At 56.9% G+C, this 21,746-nt stretch overlaps 1 protein-coding gene and 1 long non-coding RNA gene across 2 annotated transcripts; one reads left to right on the top strand and one right to left on the bottom strand.

The window, feature by feature from the left end:
• Positions 1-2,344: 2,344 nt before the first annotated feature.
• On the top strand, positions 2,345-15,646 carry WNT6 (Wnt family member 6). Its single transcript, XM_086719664.1, has 4 exons — positions 2,345-2,686; positions 12,432-12,652; positions 12,896-13,230; positions 14,826-15,646. The coding sequence occupies exons 1-4, from the start codon at positions 2,607-2,609 to the stop codon at positions 15,285-15,287; spliced, it is 1,098 nt and encodes a 365-aa protein (XP_086575790.1). The 5' UTR covers positions 2,345-2,606; the 3' UTR covers positions 15,288-15,646.
• On the bottom strand, positions 8,297-9,255 carry LOC147578680 (uncharacterized). The gene is made up of 2 exons (XR_015254333.1): positions 9,070-9,255; positions 8,297-8,509 (listed from the first exon to the last, which is right to left on the bottom strand). It is a non-coding gene; the product is annotated as an uncharacterized LOC147578680 (long non-coding RNA).
• Positions 15,647-21,746: the final 6,100 nt, after the last annotated feature.

Raw genomic sequence — 21,746 nt, forward strand, 5'->3', positions numbered from 1 at the left:
GTGTGTTTGTAGGAAAGGTGGGGGTGGGGGCAGAAAGGCCGCCTGCGGGGGAGAAGGCTTCTTGGCAAAAGCCCCAGTTTCCTGCGCTGATCCCTGCTCCCTGCCACTGCTCCCAATTCTGTTGTTTCAATAACATCATTTTTATCCACCCCACAGAGAGACTGTGTCTTAGGAGAGGGAGGCATGGGGCAGGGCTAGGACATGAGGGGGTGGTAATGGAAAGAGGCTGGGGTCTGGAGACAGCAGGGACTAGATTTGGGGCGCTCCCTCCTCAGGCAGAGGCAGGGCGGTCCCAGAGCCCTGGTCCCCTGATGACAAAGACAAATACATTAAAATTCTTGCCTCGGAGAAGAATGCAGGATAGGGAGAGCATTTCATAATCTGCAATAACAGTAGCTGGGTGGGGGCAGGGGTGGGTAGGGGACTTAGAACCCAGGCAGTGATTCCCAGGGGTCTGGTCACTGGCCACCTGCAGCCTTTAGGAACCCTCAAAGCTCTCCAGATGCCTGTTGAGCACCATCTGGCCTGAGTGTGTGCCCAATCTGGGTATGTCTTTGAGTATGTAGTGTCCACAGTTGGCATTGCCCTGGAAAAACAGCAACTGTGTACAAAATTAATAGGTGCAGGGGCCATGGGTGGCAGCTGGATGCTATTAAAGGCTAAAATGGGAGGGGGCAACATTTGGGCCTTGTGCCCCTCACTCTCTCTCCCTCAGCCACTAGGGGCCCTACCTCTTCTCTAGAGTGCCCCAGCCACCACCACCACCCGCCCCCCCCCACCAAAATTCTCTGTACCCAGTACAGGGAATTAGATTGACACAGCTTGGACACCACAGCCATGGAGTTGGGTTCACAGCAAACCTAAGGAAGCAAAACTTCCCTTTGCGCCTAGGGCAATGTTTCTCCATTTCGGTTCTCCACTGGCTCCTCTGACCTTCCCCAGATCTGCCTCCTCTCCCGGGTTAGGCATCTATGGTCTTCTGTCGCATCCCCTTAGTCCCTCAGCTTTGTCTCTATCCACTTGTCCTCACTCTCTTGGGGACTCAATCTTGCCTTGTCTCTGCTCACCAAGGATGTTTATCTCTTTAGGCGGTGGCTTCCCTCCCTCCCAGAGTTCGGGTGCTATCTCCATCCTAAAAGACCAGGAGCTTTCCTCGGAGTGCCTGAAGTTTCTACCACTAGGGAGACCACACCCCCCCCCCCAACGGTTGATGCCACTCTAGCTGGTGGTGACAGGGAGACTGGCCCTTGCTGAGGAATGTCCTGCACCACCTGTCCTTCGGCACTCCTGGGGCACGCGGGGGCGGAGAAGGGACTGCAGCCACAGCCAGTACGCTAGGCTTGATGAATGGAGCTGTCCCTCCTCCCCACGGAGCCTTTGATCCCCCCCACCACCACCTGGGGGGGTGGCAGGGGCATCAAAGACATTTTTGTGGCATTAGAGAATCAGATAAACGCCATCTCACCTGCAGCTGGCTCTTCCACCCCTTCTGGCCCGGGCCAAGTTGGGGAAGCCACGAGAGGCAGGCACCCGCGGACACGCGAGGCCCGGCTGCCCTGAGTTCTGCCTCCACTAATCTCTCGCAAGACTGCAACCTTAGCTCTATCGCTCGCTTACACTTGCGAGCGCTTGAGCGCAGGCCATCAAGAGGTTCCTCTTGCTGTCTAATCTCCCCTTCGCAGCCCTCCACCCCCCCTCCCCGAACGCGGGCTCGAAGAGGCGGGGTGGCTGGGGGAGCGAGAGCGGAGGCCTGGGGCTTCCTCCTTTCCTGGGGAAAGGCTGAGAAAGGGGCGTGCGGCGCGGAGGCGGGGCCGGTAAGGGGTGACCCCTCCAGAGTCCGCCCGGCAGACGGTAGAGTTCGACACCCCTTCCCGGAGCACCCAGCGCCCCAGGCAGACTTCCTCTCCCGGCCCCCTCTCCAGCATCTCCCTCCGAACCACCGCCCCCACCCCCCCAACTCCCTCATTCCTGGGAAGTTTTCTCTCTTTACAGTCAACAAACCTGTCAAACGTCTCCCTTCCAGCCCGTCCCCCATTCCCCAGCTCCTCTTCACCCCCCCCCTTACCCCTCTCCACCCTACTTCCCCGCCCCTCGTTGCCCCCGACTCTGGGAGGCGGCGGGGTCTCCCAGTCCGAGAGAGGCAAAGCGAAGGGGCGAGGCAGGCGGGTCCCGCAGCCACCGGCGCGCTCGGGCCCCGCCCCGGGACCTCGCACCCGCCCTCCGCGGAGCTCCGCGCCTCCAGCCCCGGGGCGCACGGCTCCCTCCCGAGAGTCCCGCCGCCTGACTGTCGCAACTGCCACCCCACGGCCCCCCTGGCCCCCGCCCCCGACCGGGCCCAGCTCCCCTCCCACCCCCGCCCCCGGCTCTGATTTCTTCTCCCGAGCGAGCTCGGCGGGAGACACAGGCGCTGGCTGCCCCGTCCGCTCTCCGCCTCCGCCGCGCCCTCCTCGCCCGCGATGGGCCCCCCCGCCGCCGCCGGAGCCATCGCCTCCCGGCCGCCGCCGCCGCCGTAGCCGCGCTCGCCCTGAAGCCCGCGCCGCCGCGCGCACCGGCTGGCCCCGCAGCCTCGCCCCCTGACCGCACCGGCCCGCGGTAGAGCGCTCACGATGCTGCCGCCCGCGCCCTCCCTCCTCGGGCTGCTGCTGCTGCTGCTCCTGTGTCCCGCGCACGTCGGCGGACTGTGGTGGTGAGTGCTGTGTCGGGCTGGCTGTCCCCGTGTGGCTCCTGAAGCTCAAGGGTGGGGACTTCGGGACTGACTGGCGGGGAGGGGTGGCGGGTGGCTCAGAAACGCGGTCCCGCTGCCTCTGGGCAGTACCTGCGAGCGAGCGGGAACCCAGCCCTAGGGCAGCTGGGGAGGTGCCGGGAGGTGCGTGCCGCTCTCCTGCCAGACACCGCCTGGGCCACTTCTAAACTGCCACTCAGATGTTCCTAAACCCACACCCCGCACATTCTATTGTATTTCCTCCTACCTTGTGCTACACACCCTCCCCACTCTCTTTCAACCCCCTCCGGTTATGCGCTCAATCCAGGTCCTCAAGGAACTGGCACGCGGGTAGGAAAGAGCTACCGGGTAGACAGCGGGAGGATCTGCAGTGAGAGATCCAAAGAAAAGAGTGTGTGAGGAGGGCCCTGGATTTAGGGGAGGAGGACTGGATTTGTGGGAAAGAGAAGAACAAGGTGGTAAGCCACAAAGCAGGGAAGGTCCAACAGCTGTCTCTTCCCCGCCTTACTTTGCTCAACAACCCACCAGCTTCTCGCTGAGAAGCTGAGTGCTACTTCAAAGTGGTAGTGGCGGGGAAAAAACGTAAAGGGAAACTGAGTCAGGACCGCGGTTTTCTCTACATCCTTCCCCCAGAGCAAAGAAGAGGAGGAAAGACAGGAAAGGGACCTAGGCTCCGACCCTTCCAGATGTGGGGGGTCAGAAATGAAAAAAAAATGCAGCTCGGGAGGTACTGAGAATCGTGAAGGGTCGTAGTGGAAGAGAGGGAGGCCTGGCCAGCCAGGAGATGGGGACGTCTTCCCAGACCTGGCCTCCAGACCGGGCCCTAGCTAGAGCAGACACCTACGCAGCTAAGGTCGCGGGAACTTTGAGCCTTGGGGATGGACAGCAACTGGAAAGGTGGGTGCCGGGTCGAGACCTCTCAGAGATCCGGATCCCGGAGACTTTCTTTTCCTTCCTAGTCTCTCTGGAGCTGCAAAGACCCGCCTGGAATAGATCAGAGTTTAAAGAGGAGGGACTTGGACAATACTGCTGATGCGTCAGCCAATCCTAAGAAAGCAGGGTCTGGTCTATTTGCATAGGGCCATGTCATTGGCTGGATTCCCTATCCTCCGCTCCTCTTCCACCCTCCCCCCCCCACCCCATTTGGATGGAGGGGTGGGGCAGGCAGATCCTTCTCCCCCCGGGAGAGCTGGATGCCCACACAGGGAGCTGCTGGCTGCTATCCCTCTTCCGTGATGCGGGAGAGATGTCCCTTGGGGGTGTCAGTGAGGGAGCAAATCGAGGATGACCCAGGTCCCGGCCAGGGAACATGCGTCCTTCGATCCTGGTTTGCTATAATGCTGTGTCAGTTTTGAAATAGACAGACCTGAGATCTAATCTCGGCCGACAATAAGTCTGTGACCTTGGGCAACTCACTTCTCCCTGCGCCTCAACGTCTCAACTTTAAAACTGGGAAACAGTCTCCCTACCTGGTAAGCTAGATAGGAGGATTAGATGGGAGGATCTACAAAATGATCTGACACTGGGAGGTGCTCCATCCATAAGTGTAAGTCTCCTCCTCCACGCTGCGGGTTTTCCAGGCTAGAGTTTGTAGGGGTGAAAAGGATTAATTTAAATTTAAAATTCCAAGAGTCCCAAGCAAAACTTTGTAAAAGAATCTCTGTCTTGTTTCCCAGACACACATTTCTAATTTTGCCCTTTCTCAAGGTATGGGGTCAGAGGTCTCTCCCAGATGGTAGCCGCCCTCCCTCCTCTCCTTTTCCATTTATCCAGCTCATTGTCATCTTTCCAGTTAGAACAGCACATCTTCCACGACACTGTCTTTTTGTCTTTCCTCCCTTGCCTTCTGTGTGTTCCTACTGCACCCCATGCATGGGACAACCATGCCAGTTACTGCGTTTTACTGACAACCGTCCCCTCTGTGGTCTCTCTTCCCTGCTCCGGGAAGTCAGAGCCTTTGTCTTTGGGCCCTGGAGGCTAAAGGTACTGGGGAAGTATTGTGGAATGTTGCTGAATTGGTTGCTTCACCTTCCTGGGGCTTGTATTGTGGGGGTTCTTTTGTTCAAGAGGGGCTGGTGGGTGGGTGACAAGCCAGAGGGAGAGAGGTCTGGTCCCTTGGAGACTGACCCTGAAGCTGGGAAGCAGGGAGTGGGGGCGGAGGTGGGGAGGGCAGGTGTAGGAGAACACAGGGGCCTTCATGGCTGCAGCTGCAGAGCAAGCTGGGTGAAGAGTGAGAGGCTGGGGTGATAAGGTGTCCAGCAACTGCCTCGCTCAGATGCTTCCCACAGAGAACCTGCCTCTCCCACCTGCACTGGCCCCCTCACTCTCCTCTGTTTCTGACACTTCATTCCTTTGGTCTGAGCCCAGATTCCTTTCTTGGGATCTTTGACTCTACTTGCTGACACTCTTGTCCCCCCCCACCCCATCCTACCATTGCTCTCTGAGATCAGGCTTGGGCTGGTGGGCTGGACCCAGCATCCCTGGTGGCCTAAGGCTCCCGTCACTCTTTGCCCACCCCCCACCCCCACACTGCCCTTTACCCCAGCTTCACTTAGGCTAGTAACTTTATCAGGCTAGGGGCTTCCAGGTCATTCTTTGACCTGCTGGCTGGCCCTCTTTTCCCTGCTTCTCAGAGAATGCTAGCTGGGCTGGGGCTCTAGCAGTAGGCAGGGAAGCAGCAGCCCTGCACACCATCCTGACATGCTAATAGCCTCCAGGGTGGGAACAGAGAGGACCCCAGGAACGCTGAGTGACTGGATTGTCCTGATTAGGAAAGGAGGCTCCTGTAGGGGAATGATCCAGGGCCTGGAATAGGCTCAGGTACCTGGCTCCAGGTTCCAGAGAAGTCTCCCTTCCGCTTCCTTTCCCCCTCCCCCTCATTCCCCCTCCATGCAATGCATGCTTTCTAAACTCTGCCTCCGGCCTCTCTGTCTGTCTCTCTCCCATCTGTAACCATATCTTTGTAAATCACAGAATCCCAGATTCCAGGACATTGGCCAGGCTCTCTTGAGGTCATCTTGTCCAGCCCACTGCCTGCAGGCCATCCAGCATGTGCCCTGGCCCCGACAGATCCCATTTTGAGACCGAGGCAGAGAGAGAAAGTCTGTGGCTTCCTGGTCACCAGCGCCCACCCCACCAGCCTGCTCTCTGAGCCCCTCCCACCCTCCCCCAGGAAGTTCTCCTCAATGTCTGACCCATCTTTATTTATGCTCTCAATCAGTGCATGTGGAAAATAGCTCACTCTCACAGAATAGATCAAATCAATCTCCCTTCTCTCTTCCTCTTTCCTCTTTCTGTTTTATATTTTCTATGAAAGAAACCAACCCTCCCCCCTTGTTCCACTAGCAAAAATACCACCCAGTCTCACTCCCTTCCCCCATCTCATCTTGCCTTTCTCCGCTCCCCCCCCCCCCCCCCCGCTCCCCCTCACCCATTATGGAAAGGAAACAGGAACCAGAGGCCTAGGACAACCTCATCTCTGGCCCCACAGGGAGTCAGGGAAAGGGCCCAGGCTTCTTCATGACACCCAGGTTTTCCAGCTGGGATCCCCCCTCCACCCCAGGCTGGGCTTGGCCATCTTCCTCCATCCTGTCTTTATCTGACCCTTTGTGGGCAGTCCTATTCCTGGCCCCCACCAAGCTCCCGGCGGGGTGGGAACTGGGGTGGGGTGGCCACCCAGTACCCCCCTCCAGGCCTCCCGCCTTGGCAGCTTCCCCTGGAGGGAGACAATGGGGCTGTGAGCAGAAAAGGGCAGGGGCAAAAGGAGGCTGGCTCTATCTGGGCCAGAGCATGCCCCAAGCCCACCAGAGCCCTGGCACTGTGACATTTCCTGGAGGGGGGGGCAGCCCCCTCTTGCCCCGTTCTCATTGGAAGCCAGGAGTTGGTGGGGGGAGGTCAGTGGGAAGTTTGATCACCAGGGCCCAGCGAGGGGGATTCCAGAATGTGTACTTTGATGGAGAAATGCAGCTGTGGAGGGGATGAGGCGAGGGCGGGGTGGGGAAGCCGGGGCCGGGGTCAGGCTGGCAGCAGCAGGGCGCCTGGCCAGCCGGAGCCGGAGGCGCTAGGGAACACAGAAGCCTGTCCCTAGGGACTGGGCAGAGCGCCCTCTAGCCTATGTCTTCGTTCCTGCCGGAGGCGGGGTGGGGCGAGACCTTGGGTGCTTCCCCTGATCCACCTGAGGAGGAGCTGAGGGAGGGAAAAGGTCGCTGGGAGGGAGCTCCGGTTTTCCACCTGGCCTCCAAAGCTGGTTCCTCCAGCTCCAAGCCCTCCATTTAAGCCAGAAATTAGAAACTAGATCTAGAGAGGACTTGGAGATCATCTAGGCCAATCATTTCACTTATGGTTAGAAGTCCAGCAAAGTCCAGGAACTGGAGGGGACTTGCCTCAGGCCATCCAGAATGCAGGCAGTGAGCACTAGGGCTGGGAGTCTACCTCCTGCCGAGTACCTCATCCCTGCGTGCAGTGAGGGGTGGGGGTGGGGTGCGGTCAGGAAAGGGGTACAGGGCCTTCCACAGGCCCTTTCTGCTCCCCACCCCCACCTTCACATGGGTGCTCCCCACCTCACTATGGGAGAGCAGAAGACACATGACATATTGTCCTCAGAGAATCCAGCGTGTGTTGCGGGGGGAGGCGGTCAATGTGTCCACTCCTTTGCCTCCCACAGCCCTGACCAGTAGGAAGCCCTCTTGACTGGTGACGTTCATCAGGGAAGGGAAAGCCCCTGCCTCTTCCAAGAGCCATGAGAAGGAGAGCAGCGTGAGGAGGTGGGAAGGACAGTGTCCAGGACGGGGCAGAGGGAACCAAATTGGGCCAGCGTGGGAGAGGGGTGGAATGGGGTATCTGGTGGGCGGTGGGGAGGCAGGGGTTAATGGAGCTGGGGCATCACTGGCTTTGATGTGGTGTTTGGGGTGGGGGTAGTGGCTGGGGGATGGGGAGCAGTAATTATCGAGTTAGACGGAGCAGGACAGGACAGGCGGGCGGGCACAGGCCCGGGCCCAGCCGCCTCAGCAGCCGTCAGGCAACATTTTTCTGCCCCTTCTCCACCACCCACCTCCCCACCCCCATACAGCCCCCACCCACAGCCCCAGGGCTCAGGGCTCCCTCTGCTGGCTCCTAGGAGGTGGGGGTCAGACTAAGGACCCTGGGGGTGGGGAGTGTGAGGAAATAGAGGGTGGCTGGCCAGGAGGCCCTTCAGAGGAAGTCGGGCACCCAAAGGGTCTGTGATCTCCTTGGCCTCGATAATCCACTCAGGAGTGCTCTCTGGGGAAGGGGAGGGTCCCGGAGGGCGCTTCTGGTTCACAGGCAGGGCCGGTGAGGGAGGAAGGAACACAGGGATCCCAGCTGAGAAGTCAGGGCAGACAGCTGGAGAAAAGGGTGTTCTCGTGAATCCACAGACAGCTCCCTGCACTCCTACCATTTGCCCTGCTCTGTGCAGGCCCAAGACATGAATGGGGGTGTGAATGGGAGGACAAAAGGCACTTTGCTAGAGCTCACCGTCTGGGCAGGCTCTTCTCATGTGTACCAGGGAAGTTGTCAGGTATCATGATTCCCATTTGACGGTCATGGACACTGAGGTTGCGAAGGTCAGGTCTCATTCATTCAACAAATATTAAGTGCCCACTTCACATGCAAGGGACTTGCTGACGTCTTAGGAGAAGCAAATGGCGGAGCCCAGATCGAAACCCAAGTCACAGACTCCCCAGACTCTGCGCGTGTGCCACGAATGACATCGTGACACATCGTGACATCGTGACAGCGTGAGATCTTTGTCTTTAGTGTGTCTTTCACCTGAGTGGAGAGAGAAGACAGGGCGACACGACAAAATAGTTATGCCACTGGCAGGATAATGAGCACCCCCAGATGAGCGACACCTGAGGTGATGGGGGGGGGAGGGGTGGTCAGTGAGGGCTGGGCTCAGGGGCGACAGGGATCTGAGGTGAGCTCGGAAAGATGCCGGGTGTGATTTTGATGACTTAGGGATTGGGAGGGGGTAGCTCTGAGTCCAGAAAGCTGGAGGTGTAATCTGGGACGGATGCAGTGAGCCAACCCTGCTTGGCAGAAGGGCTGTGTGGAGGATGGTGTGCGAGGGCATCTCAGCTCTTCCGAAACCCCACGTGGTCATTCCCTCCAGTCCCTTTGGTTTTAAAGAGATTCACCCAGAGGCGCCTGGGTGGCTCAGTTGGTTGAGCGTCTGATTCTCGATTTCGGCTCTGGTCATGATCACAAGGTTTGGTTCATGAGTTCGAGCCCTGTGTGGGGCCCTGAGCTGACCGCCCCTCCCCCGCACACACACACATGCTCCCTCTCTTTCTCAAAATAAACAAATAAACTTAAAAAATAACATTCACCTAAACTTCTTGAAGTACCGATTCCTCCATTGAGTGGCCAAGGTCGGCCACCTCTTTCCTCAGATGTTCGTCTGTATAACGGGGGTGAAGTGTGTAGAGTAGGAGTAGACGGTTTCTGGCATTCCCTTTGGCCCTCTGAATCTGGAGCCGGAAAGGTAGGTTAGGCCAGAACCTGGGGCCCCCAGGGCTTAGAGCTACAGATGTTGCCAGTAGGAGCTGGCTGTCCCTAACGCCACCTCACTTGGCTATCGATTCTACCAACCAAGGTCCTGGGAGGGAGATTTTGGCATCTGCCAAGCCAGTTAGAATGGCCAACCTTAGGCCTGTCCCTTCTTGTCTGCAAGATTTCCTTTAGGACTAGCCTCATTTTTTCTATGCCCAGGAATGGCTATTTGATTAGGATCTCAGATCCTACCGGCTATATATTATATAACTCCTACACCACTGTGCTTAGCTCCCCAAACAAGCAGATGCTCCCAAAAGGGTACATCTTCTCTGGGCTGACCCCAGGCCAATGCTGACTCAGAGGCCAAAAAAGCAGAGTTGATTCCCTAAGGAAGCAGAAGGGAAGAAAGGAGGGTAAAGAAAGAGGGGAGATGGGGGAGTTATTTCTTGATGTTATGTCCAGTGTTAACTTGGAGGGGACAAGGGAGCTTCTCGGGCAACTTCTCCTATTTCTGAAGCGCAGAGAGAGAGCTGACTTGCCCACAGTGGCTCAGCTCACCCAGAGTTGACAGAGACCAGGGTGCAGAAGTGACGCTTGATGTTTTGCCCGATGCCCTACCCCCCCGCCCCCACTCCTCTTCTGGACTTTCCTTTCCTGTGACTTGGGGATGGGAGCGAGGACGGGAAGGCAGGGAGCAAGCTGGTCCCTTGGGATTCTAGCTGCTACTACTGCCCATCCCTCCTCCTGACCAGCTTGTAAACAAGCCTTGTTCCCAGGCAGCAAGCCAGCCTGGGGAGTCAGACCCGGACCAGCAACTGACTCTGGGGCAGCCCCTCAACCCTGCAAAGGGCTGGCCCCACCTCCGGGAGGGCCCTACCCTTCCTGCTCCTCCCGATTTCTCTCCTATCTCTGGCCCCTGGCAAGCAGACAAGGTCAGGAGGTTTTTGCTTTTCTCCCTGCATACCCCCACCCTCTCTTGCTTCCCTAGGGCAGGAGGAGGGAGAGGAGAGGGATGGGGTCAGAGTAACCTTGAGAGGATAAAACCAGTCAACCTTGGGAAATTAGGGAGTTAGCAGAGGGCAGGGCTGGGAAGAGAGACTGGGGAGCTTAGTGGCATGGGGGGTGGGGTGATTTGGGGAAGAAATGTTTGCAGAGCCCCAGATTCCCAGGTGGAGGCCTGGACAATCAGGTGGCAGGAAAGGAGCTGGACAGTCATGGGGAGGCCTGCTTCCCTGCCTCTGCATCCAGTGGGGGGTGGGCAGAGGAGGGGTGGAGAGAGAGGCAGCTGATTAGCAGTCATGGAATCTCATGTGGACAAGGGCCTGGACTCAAATGAGGACATTCTCCTTAGAAGGCTCATTCATTCATTCATTCATTCAAAAACATGGATTAAATGGTGTTCGTTGTAGTATTAGAATAATCATTTGTAATATTGTAGTATTATAGTAATCATTTGCACATTTTCATAACAAAAATTGGGGGAAATACGAATTAAAAATCTGCCACAGGAAACAAAAGAAAATGTCAGTTCTAACTCCCAAGGTGCTCATAGTCTTATCTACTGACCCTATATAACCACGCTGGAAGCTTTCTCAAATCCTTTTTGTAATGAGGTGGATAAACGGATGGGGGTAGGGGAGGATCGATGATACACGGAGAGAGAGAAAGAGATTGCTAAACTCTTGGGGTCACTGGGCCACTGGGAACCACCTTGTGCTGCCCTATCCATGGCACACACTATCCACTGTTCCATCCACCACTTTTCTAGGGTTGGGAATGGGCTGGGGCTGGACCTTTCCAAGCTGCAGTTGGAATGCAGTGATGGTCAGGTCCTAAGCATGGAGGAAGGAGTCTGGACTATAACTCTTCACTGAGAAAAGAATTTTGGCTCCAGGACTACTTGGGTGGGGAGGCTGACAATGATCTGATGGGGTGGGGTGTGTGTGTTGGGGAGGGGGGAGTAGCAGACCTTAGAAAGAACTGAACTTACACATCTTCTTGCAACGGCCTCTTTAAGCATCTCGCTCCCCAGAGTTGAGAAGTTCTACCTTAAGACCTAAATTCTTCTTGCTGCTGTTCAAGCCCGTTACATCTCATTGTTGTGGGGCCAGAACATGCCTGGGCGGCCTGTTCTTGTGGAGCAAATGGGGACAGGGGGGCCGATGGGCATAAAGGCTAAAATGAAAAGTAGGCCACCTTGACCTTTGGCACCTATCTCCTACCATTTTCCTCGACATTTTCTATCTCCTGATGCTACTTCTCCCCACCCGGAGTCTCTTTCTGTCCTCTGCTGAAGGGTTTTTGTGTGATCTCAAATTACTCTCAGGTCCAAGTGCTCCGCCCACTCATTCCTACAGCACAGGGGCCACAGCTAAGCGTTCATCAAATAAGAGCGATCTGATTCAAGGAGTTCCACTCAGCTGCGAGTAACCTTAACCTTCAGGGGTCTGGTCCATGGAAACCAAATAACAGCTCTCTCCTTAGGTGGAATGAAGGCTGGGAACGGAAGGATTTCTGGAAGTGTGTGGAACTTCCCATTCGGTCTTTACCCATACCAAGCCAAACAGGCATTCCCCTTCCCCAAACCAGTTAGGTCACAACCAGTGACGTCAGTGCCTGGCCTGCCTTGCCGGCCATCCTGCTCTGAAAAAGTCACAGACCCTGGAACGGAAGGGTAGTGTCACTTACTTCACCATAATGCTTCAGAGACTCAGTCCCCCAGCTACTTCCTCCTGCTCTCCAGCTCAGAGAGATAGAGGATACCCTCGTGCAAGGGCCCACCTTAGGGATCAAAGCCCAACCTTCCCATTTTAAAGAAGGAGAAACTGAGCTAGAGAGGGGGTGTGAGCTTCATCACCCTTTGGGGTCAGGCCTGTTCTTTGTCTCCCTTTTGGCTCACCTGGTGCTGGCTGCCCTCACCTTGAATCAAATTCCTAGAAGGACTTATTAATGAAGATGTGCACAGAAGGATAAGGCTGAATCCTTGCTCTATAGCAATTTCGGTCTCAACTCTAGTGAAAGGGGACACGGGACAGTAAGAGAACCAGAAGGGACAATCTCACACTCAGTTGGGGTGGGGGGAGAGAAGAGGCGCGTCCCAGCGCCTAGCTGTGGGCTGAGCGGGACTGGCCTCCCTCCCCGCCCCCGCCCCAGCCCTTTGAGTCATATCTTGGACGTGCTGTTCTTTGCTTTCCAGGGCGGTGGGCAGCCCCTTGGTCATGGATCCTACCAGCATCTGCAGGAAAGCGCGGCGGCTGGCAGGGCGGCAGGCTGAGTTGTGCCAGGCCGAGCCAGAGGTGGTGGCAGAGCTAGCCCGGGGCGCCCGGCTCGGGGTGCGGGAGTGCCAGTTCCAGTTCCGATTCCGCCGCTGGAACTGCTCCAGCCACAGCAAGGCCTTCGGGCGCATCCTGCAGCAGGGTCAGTGTGGGGAGAGCACCTGGGGGGCTGCTTTTTCTTTTCGGGGATCAGAGGAGAGGGGGGGTTGGGGGGGGCGGCTGCGGGAGCCCCACCTCTCCCGCCGGTCTGTGGGTACCCTGTCCCGACCCTGCCTCCCAGCCATGCTGCCTTGCCCACCGCAGCGCCTCCCCCCTCCCCGCCACCCCCGGGGACCCAGCCTCGGTCCTGCCGGCTGACTTCCCCCATCCTGCGCCCGGCCCGCAGACATCCGGGAGACGGCCTTCGTGTTCGCTATAACGGCCGCGGGCGCCAGCCACGCCGTCACGCAGGCCTGCTCCATGGGCGAGCTGCTGCAGTGCGGCTGCCAGGCGCCCCGAGGGCGGGCCCCGCCGCGTCCCCCGGGCCTGCCCGGCACCCCTGGGCCCCCCGGCCCCGCCGGCTCCCCCGACGGCAGCGCCGCCTGGGAGTGGGGGGGCTGCGGCGACGACGTGGACTTCGGGGACGAGAAGTCGAGGCTCTTTATGGACGCGCGGCACAAGCGGGGACGCGGAGACATCCGTGCGTTGGTGCAACTGCACAACAACGAGGCCGGCCGGCTGGTGAGTGTGGGCAGGGGTGTGTAAGAGAGTGCGTGGGTATGAATGTGTGGGTATGGGTAGGTGTGAGTGGACGTGGGTGACGGTGGGGTGTGCGGGAGCGTGTTTGTAGACGTGTGAGGAGATGGGGGTGCGAATGAGGGCGTGTATGTGCAGGAGTATGTTAATGTGTGTGGGAGCCAGCGAGGCAGAAAGGGCGCACTTGGGAAGACTGGCTGGGGGCATGTGGATGGGCATGTGGGAGGCAAGGTGGCCAGCCTAGAAGAGGGAGTCCCTTGGGAGGCCTAGGAAGGCCTAGAGCTGGTGATCTAGTGGGCAGGATGGGGAGGGGACACCCAGAGAAGAGGACTCAGGACCTCAGGTAGGGAAGACAAACCTCTGAGACCCGACAGGTGAGGCAAAGGCTGGGATAGGTAGAGATCTGGCTACCAGCACAGGGACAGAGGAGGGTGACAAAAGCTGGGGATGAAAGAGAAGATAGAAGCTGGGGCAAAGGTCTGGAGGTGGAGGAGTTGGGAGAAGTGAGGGAGGCCAGGGAAAAGGGCCAGAACGTGGCCAAGGAAGGCTTGGAAAGGTGTGAAAGACAAGGCTGGTGAAGGTAGGAGGGAATCAGCTAAAGGCCAGGAAAGCTGTGACTGAATCTGGGCATTTGCCAACTGGCTGCCCACCAACTCCAGACTGGGCCCTGCCTCTCCCCTTCCCTCTGCAAGGAGGAGTCCCCATACCCCCCCCCCCCCCACCCCCAGCCCTCGGTCAGATGTTTCCAGGAGGGAGGGTGAGAAAGGAAAGAAACCTGGGAAGGGGAGGGGGGCACACAAGTCTGCATTTCAGGTTGGCCTCTGGACTCTGAGCTTCCACAGCTGATATTGCTGAGTCATCTGACACCATAAATCTTAGTGGGGTTGTGACTCTTAGACCCCAGCTTCAGGCACAAAGTGCAAATAAGGGGCAGGGGTTCTGGATTCTGGTTCTCAGTAATGCATTCACCGTCGGCCATCCTGAAGCCTGTGCCTTAGTTCTAAGATGCTCTAGGGACCCCACCCCCCTCACATCCTGTGTCCTCTAGGGTTCAGCCCTGAGGCATCAGGCAGGGAGTAAGAGGGGGCCCAGAGAGGAATGTCCAGACAGGCCCACATACCTGTCAGACGCCCAGGAGGCTGGCTCTGCTCAGCCCTGTCTGGGGCCGAGAGGGGCAGCAACGAGGGGGCCCTGTTGGCAGAAGGAGGTTGGCAGGAGGAATAGAGCACGACAGCTGCAACCCCTCCCTGCCTCTAGGGAGACTCTCACCCCAGCCGTCAGTTCTGCTCTCTCTCTCTCTCCCATTCCCTGACTTTGCGTCCTGCGATCTCTGCTGCACACTGCGCCCCACTCCCCCCAACTCCTCTCACTCTTCCAACTTTGTAATTTTTCCTTCTCTCGGAGCTGTTGCTCCCTGGGTTTCCTCCTCTCCACCTTGCGCTCTCTTGGTTTTGGTCTGCTCTTTTCTCTCTTCCATCCACCTCACCCTCCCCATCTAATTTTTTGTCGGTCCTCTGGACCTTTCCCGCACCCGGTACCCCCAATCTGTCCGCATCCGCCGGCTCCTTTGCTCCCTGCAGGCCGTACGGAGCCACACGCGCACCGAGTGCAAGTGCCATGGGCTGTCGGGCTCGTGCGCGCTGCGAACCTGCTGGCAGAAGCTGCCCCCGTTCCGGGAGGTGGGCGCGCGGCTGCTCGAGCGCTTCCACGGCGCCTCGCGTGTCATGGGAACCAACGACGGCAAGGCTCTGCTGCCCGCGGTCCGCACTCTTAAGCCGCCGGGCCGCGCCGACCTGCTCTACGCCGCCGACTCGCCCGACTTCTGCGCTCCCAACCGGCGCACCGGCTCGCCGGGCACGCGCGGCCGCGCCTGCAACAGCAGTGCCCTGGACCTCAGCGGCTGTGACCTGTTGTGCTGCGGCCGCGGGCACCGCCAGGAGAGCGTGCAGCTCGAGGAGAACTGCCTGTGTCGCTTCCACTGGTGCTGTGTGGTGCAGTGCCACCGCTGCCGCGTGCGCAAGGAGCTCAGCCTCTGCCTCTGACGCGCCGTCCGGCTCTCCAAACCGCGCGCCCCTCGGCATCTGCGGGACCTCTGCAGTCCGGCGGGGGCGCTGCCCGGCTGCTCGCAGCGAAGGTCCATCTCCCAGGCCTCCGCCAACTGTGAGGCGGCGGGGGCTTGAGATACACGCCCGCCCACGAAAGCGAGGGGCGCTGAAGGCCATCCACCCCGGGGGAGCGCTCTGGAGGGCCCCCGGGGGAGGCTATGTAGTCCCTCTCGCTCTTTGGCCCCCATATGGAAAGCAAAGAGCCAAACTCGAGGCCTCTGGACGCAGGACGCTTTAGAACTGCTGGCTATGGGGTGGGTGGGTGAGTTTAGTATCAATAAAAATATTTAAACCAATAGGACTGGGCCCACAGTTTGGGAGGGAGCTGGCCTCCTGGGGGCCACCATGGGGCCAGGCTTCCGAAGGAGTGTGTAAAGGAAGATGGTTTTGATAGAACTAGCATCTCAGGGGTTATCACCTTAGGTCCCTATCTCCCCTACTGAATTAGGTTCTCCTGGCAACCGTGGAGAAGAGTGCGGATTCTTCTGGTTCACCCTTGTCAAACATCTCTGGCCTGGATCTGCAAGCTGGGAAAAACCTAGCTGTCCTTCTTTAAAGGGACAGACTGAAAAGGTCTAGGAAAAGAAGACCAAAAGCCTCTGGTAGTGTACTCAGCTCTCAGTCCAGCCCTCATCTTCTCTGGGGAGGGTGACACCTTTATCTGCCCTTCTGTTTCTGTGATTCTTGGGGACTTTGAGGGTAGACTTCTAGGGCCACCCAAGCCCATAGGATTAAAGCACTTTATAAACTGTAGAATGTGATGAGATTATGTTATTAGTAACATCAGGCTTTTTAACCACCAAAACTAACTTCATTGAAAAGACTGCCCCGATCAGCATTTCTAATCATACTCAGTGGGGGAGGATGCAAAGTTGTCCCAAGTTTCTCCGGGCACCCAAACACATTTCCTCCCTTCTGGTTCTTTCTCAGAAAGCTGATGTCGAGGCTGCAGGGACAGGGAGGAAAGGTTGGAGGTTCTGGGTTCTCCAGAGCTGGATCTCATGCCTCCATCTTCCCGCAGAGAGAATGGGGCGGGGCCATAGGCAAATGGCTAGGATTCAGAGCCCCAATTTTCCCACAGTCCAAATACTGCAGGAGAGAATGACTGCCTAGGTGTGTAGGCAAAGCATGAGCTTTGGATTCAGGCACTCTGTGTTTGAAGCTGCTGCTGCTGCTGCTGCTAAGAAGTTTACAATATAGGCATGTTAACCTCAGTTTCTTTGTCTATATAATGGAATACCATCATGTTTCAGTTATCCATTGCTGCATAACAAAGGACCCCCGAATAATTACTTCTCCTGATCCTTTAGGTTAGGATTTTTTTCAGAGTTCAGCTTGGTGGCTCTGCTCCTTATGGCAGGGACCAATGGTTGTGGTCATTCACCTGGCTGCCTTCTGCAGTGGCTGGGCCAGGCTGAACAGTCTAAGAGGCTTGACTCATATGTCTAAGTAGTGCCTCAGAGCTCCTCCAGGGTCTCCTCCTCTCCATGTGGCTAGCTTGGGCTTCCTTACAGCATGGGGGCCTTGGTTTAGTTACACTTCTTACCTAGGCTGGCTTTCAAAATGGACATGCTGAGTGTGAAGGCAGAAGCTCCTTACAGTCCAGCCTTGGAAGTGACGCAGCATTGCTGTCACTCCCTGTTGCTCGACACAAGTCACAGAACCAGTGAAAATTCAAGGGAAGGGGAAAGGGACACCATCTCTCACTGGGAGAATGGCACCATTATCAGGACCATTCACATCCTCATAGAACCATGGGGAGGATTCTTCTGAGACATGAAAAGCACTTAGCATAGCATGTAGCACGATAGTTTATGTCAGGCTTATATTTAATAAATGGTAGTTTCTGTGAGAGTGGGAATAGAGAACTGATGCCTTGCAGGTATTGGGCAGACCTTGATTGCCAATGAAGATACTCAACTCAAACTAGCTTAGGTCAAGGGAATTAACTATGAAAAACAATTAAAAGGGAATTAATTACCTGGGAAGTGCAGGGGTGAGACTGAATTCAAGCAAAACTGAACCCAGAGGGCCAGACAATGTCATAGGTCTTTCTCCCTTGTCTTCTTCCCTCACTACCCGCCACCCCAACATCTATGGTTTCTAGCTTATCTCTGCCCTTCTTTTCACACTGCCTTCATTATCTCCTGCTGCAGATAGACCTTCTCTATATGTCAGCCCTATGCCCACATTCTTAGAGCTGGTGATCTAAAAAAGAACCCAGCTCTAAGCCAAAGTCCTAAGGAAGACCCTGATTTGGTCAGCTGGGGTCACTTGCCCACCCCCAAACCAATAACTGTCCAGGAAGATGTACTACTGTGACTGGGACTGGCAGCCTGAGCTAAGACCACAGGTATTGGGGGCACAGGGAGGAGAGTAGAGTTTTTCAGTGAAACAGAAGGAAAGGGAACTCACCCTGGATGTAACAGACCTTAACCATGGCTTTCAGTGTATCTGTCCTCCCTTCCCACAATGCCTCTGCATCTGCCTCTTGACCTAGCCTGGTTCAGCCCTCAAGAATCACGTTTGGGATCCCAGAGTGAGGCATATGTGGAGAGGGGTATCAAGCTGCAGTGGGAAGGAAAGGGCATCTGAATTTTCCTTCCTGCCTCATCCTGACTCCTTTAGGTCAAACGCCCGAGCTTCAGGGAAGTTGGGCTCAGAACCTTCAAATGCCCGAACTTCAGAGAATCTGGACTCAGAACCTCTTCTACTCAAGGGGGTTTGACAACTTACCAAGGGTGAGAGTGGAACTGGCATCATGGGCAGCATGGAGGAGAAATGAAGCTTGCTAAATTACAGTTATCTTCAGGGCTCTGCCTTCCCCAGAGCTGGGTTCAATACTTAATTAAAAAAAAAAAAAAAATCTCCTGCACTTCTCTCAGGGACCACAAGAGGGTGCACAGAGCCCAGCTTCCCTATTAACAGGGACCAACAGGACCTGCAAGCATCTGGGGAACTCAGAGAGCCGTGGACAGGAGAGGGTAGGATGAAAGGAAGCAAGGAGACCCACGGACCAGCTTGGGCCAAGCTGCTAGGGTTCCAGACTGTCTCGGACCTCTGGGCTGACCCAGACCTAGGGGCGGACGCCTGCGTCCCAGTGTCTATTGCCAGGTCTTGGTGCGTGGTGTGGAGTAGGTGATGCTAGACTCCCCCATGAGCCAGAGAAGGAAACTAAGACAGTGGCATGAACTGACACCACCCCAAGCAGGTGAAAAGGAATTCAGAGGAAGTAACATGATAACAGTGAGGAAAGGCCTAGTTTGCCAGCTTGACCTTGATCAAGTCAATTAATTTCTCTGAGCCTCAGTTCTCCCGTCATGGAATGGGGGTGCCTGATAGCTTTTTAGTACACTGGAAGAGAGCACTGCAATCTTCAAACCGATGGTCTCATGTTGGTGGTCCATTTTCCCTGACCAAGCTCAGCAGGAGTCTGGGAACCACCTTCTGTGAAGGGTGAGAGCCTTGGCCTGAGAGGCACCATTTTGAACATTATTTTGGTCATCTTTAAGCTCAGAGATGGCTCTGTGCTCTTGCACTGCTGCCTGGGAAGAAGGCTGGAAGCAGAGCTCAGAAATACGCCCCCCCCCCCAACCCCCTTGCTTACCCAGCTGCTCAGCCCCAGGCACCGTCTGAGCCATGAAGGTTCCCTGCTGGCTGAGTGGTGGGGGACATGTGGTACCAGGGACATGGGGGAAGAGCACAGAGGCGCCCCAGATGTGTGCATGACCACATCAGGGAGAGCCAGAATGCAGGCAGATGGGTGGGGAAGCTGCTGGAAGGCCCAGGATCAGCCTAAGGCCAAGGGCTCATTTCCCCTTCCTTCCAATGACCAAATACGCTAGGAGTTTGGGGGACTCAAGCAGCTAGTTATTCCCCCTTACCTTGCTGAGGGGCACTGGTCCCTGAGGCCTGAAGGATGGGATAAAAAGCTCTCTTCTCGGTCGGTCTGGGGCTGCTTTCCCCTCCTCTTCACCAAGATGTTCTCTTGCAGAACATCAGGACTGAGCTTGGCCTGGTCCAGGTTGGGGCTGTGAGAGTCCCACCTGTTCTCACCCTGGTGCCTCCTCTAGCCCTCCCTTCCCTGTAACCTCCTCCAGGGTTGCCACAGCTGGAACCATTCTCTGAGCTGCCTTTCATCTCTGGTGCCCCCCCCCACCCCCAGTGGCCCCTGTAATTGTGGTCTCAGCTGGCGGCTGCGGGGGCTGGGGCTGGGCTGAGGGCCAGAGCCAAGGGCAGGGCCAGGGTGGGGTCTGGGGGTTGCTGATAGGGGCTTGCCCATGGCAGGGGTCATTTGGGACTGGGGCTCCAGTCACACACTCTTTCTGGGCCTCATCTCCACATATGCCAAGGCCCCTGTGCCTACATATGCCCTCTCCTCTCTGCACTGAGAAGTGCCCCAGGCTTGGGTACTTTTAGACCCTCATGACATCTGGCCAGAACTACGCCCCAGTGCAAACAAGGCTTGAGAATCATTATTTGCCTCCTGGGATTTTCAAAGAAGGGGACTTCTCCCTCTCTTTTACACCTCTGTATTTCTTGAGCTGTTAGAGGGTGGGGGAGCAAAGAGACCTCCCCTTGGCAGAGGCAGGTCAAAGGAAAAAGAAATCAGTCCCTCAAGCAGGTCAGCAGAATTTCCCAAATGTGGTCCTCATGAAAATCACTTGGGATACTGCTAGAAATGCAGACCCCCCAGGCCTTGCCCCCCGACAGGCTGATTCAGCTGCATTGGACCGGGAATCAGTATTCCCCACAATGGTGTACCCCAGGGGATACCTATGATGAGGCATCAAGCCTGGAAAGGCTAGTGTGAGCTGTATCTGGGGAGTAAGGAGGTCTGCAAGCTGGATTATGAAGCCATTCCCTGTCCCAGGTTGGGCCTCTTCCTAATCCTTTCTGGGTCTCAGTTTCCCCAACAGCCTGGCTTGTCCCTGTGGTGCCTTCTCCCACCTCAGGCTCCTGCCTACCTTCCTGTGCTGAGTCTGGTCCTGCCCTATCCTTCCCCATACCCCAAACCCTCCCCAAACTCTAGTCCCAAGCTGTCCCTGTCCTGCAGCATGGTGAAGGAGAGTGGGGAGGGCAGGGGGCGGCTGGGGTCAAACAAGGCTCTGGCTGACGCAGACTGCTTCCTGCCCCCGGCTGTTTTCCTGCTGTCCAGCCAGACTGCTCCCCCCATTGCCCCACCCCCACCCCCAGCAGCCTCAAGCCCTTAATTCCTGACAGCTGCGGTGGCTGCCGGCAGAGATGGGGGGAAAGGAGGGGGGAGGATGCCGTCAGCCTGCTGTTGCTCGGGCTGCCCCCACCACCTGACAGTCTGGGGACAGGGAAAGCCCCACCCTTCTCCTCCAATTCCCCAGGGATGGGCAATTCCAGGACCGGGCCCCTTTTGTCTCAGAGCCCAGAGGCTCCGGTAGTTTGTCCTTAAACCAGGAGAGGGCAATGAGGTTGGGAGGGAGGTATGTGTGTAGTAGAGTGAGAGGCTTGTGCCCATTGTACAGAGGAGGATGCTAAGGCCACAGTGGGAATAGGATTCACTATCGGGGCCCAGGTTAGAACCAGAAACAGAAGCTGGAGCCTCTGTCCCCAGCCTGCTGTTTCCTCAGGTCCTTGCCTGGCTGTAGTGTTCAGCTGGGGCGAGAGGACATGAAGGAATCCCAGAGAGGAGTGGGCCTGAGTCAGGAGTCCGGTTTTGGGTGGCTCCCAGAGAACCAAGTACAGGTAGCAAGGGCCAGGCAAGATATGGAGCATCTGCAGGAAGGCCCAGGCAAGCAGCGCTCAGTGTTGGGGCCACTGCTGCTGTGCTCAGAGTCAAGAGGACTGGGTTGGATTCCAGCTCTTCATTTGCTGTGTGACCTTGAGTAAGTCATGGCCCTCTCTGAGCCTCATTTTCTTAAGAAATAAAAGGGGACAAAATACACACTTTTGGGATTAGAAGGCTCTCTAATACCTCTCCCAGGGTGTGTCACCCCAGGGAGTTCTGCTCCCAGACATTTACTGGAGTCCCAGCACTTTGACCTTCATTGGTTCACTGATCAGATGAGGTGAGCCTCAGTAACCTCATTTCATGAAAGGGCAGAGGGTGGCTCAGTGAGCACGAGGCACCTGTTTAAGGTCACACAGGGAAGAAGAGCAAAATCCAGAGGCTGCCAAACCCCTTTACAGGACCCCCCCCACACACACACCTGCTACACCAGCCAAGCCTGGGAAGTCCCTCCTGAGGTGGGAGAGGTGGGCAGGGGGGCCAGCCCCTCCCCTCCAGTCCCTGCAGGTGTGTATGTTGGGGAGGACCGCTCCCCGACAGCTGTGTCTCAGCCAGACACACACACTTCGCAGTAACACACACCTTCTTACACAAACCAGCGCGCCCGGCACTGGCATCTCCACGTGCACGCGCGC

This window comes from Puma concolor, chromosome C1 (genome assembly GCF_028749965.1).
Source record: "Puma concolor isolate L17-30 chromosome C1, mPumCon1.1.hap2, whole genome shotgun sequence".
Lineage (NCBI taxonomy): Eukaryota > Metazoa > Chordata > Mammalia > Carnivora > Felidae > Puma > Puma concolor.

Bases quoted from the DNA above. Each gene is read 5' to 3' on its own strand.
- WNT6 (XM_086719664.1), top strand. From the start codon at position 2,607: ATGCTGCCGCCCGCGCCCTCCCTCCTCGGGCTGCTGCTGCTGCTGCTC. The intron at 12,653-12,895 runs GTCAGTGTGGGG...CCCGGCCCGCAG, and splicing joins CGGGCGCATCCTGCAGCAGG to ACATCCGGGAGACGGCCTTC. The intron at 13,231-14,825 runs GTGAGTGTGGGC...TGCTCCCTGCAG, and splicing joins ACAACGAGGCCGGCCGGCTG to GCCGTACGGAGCCACACGCG.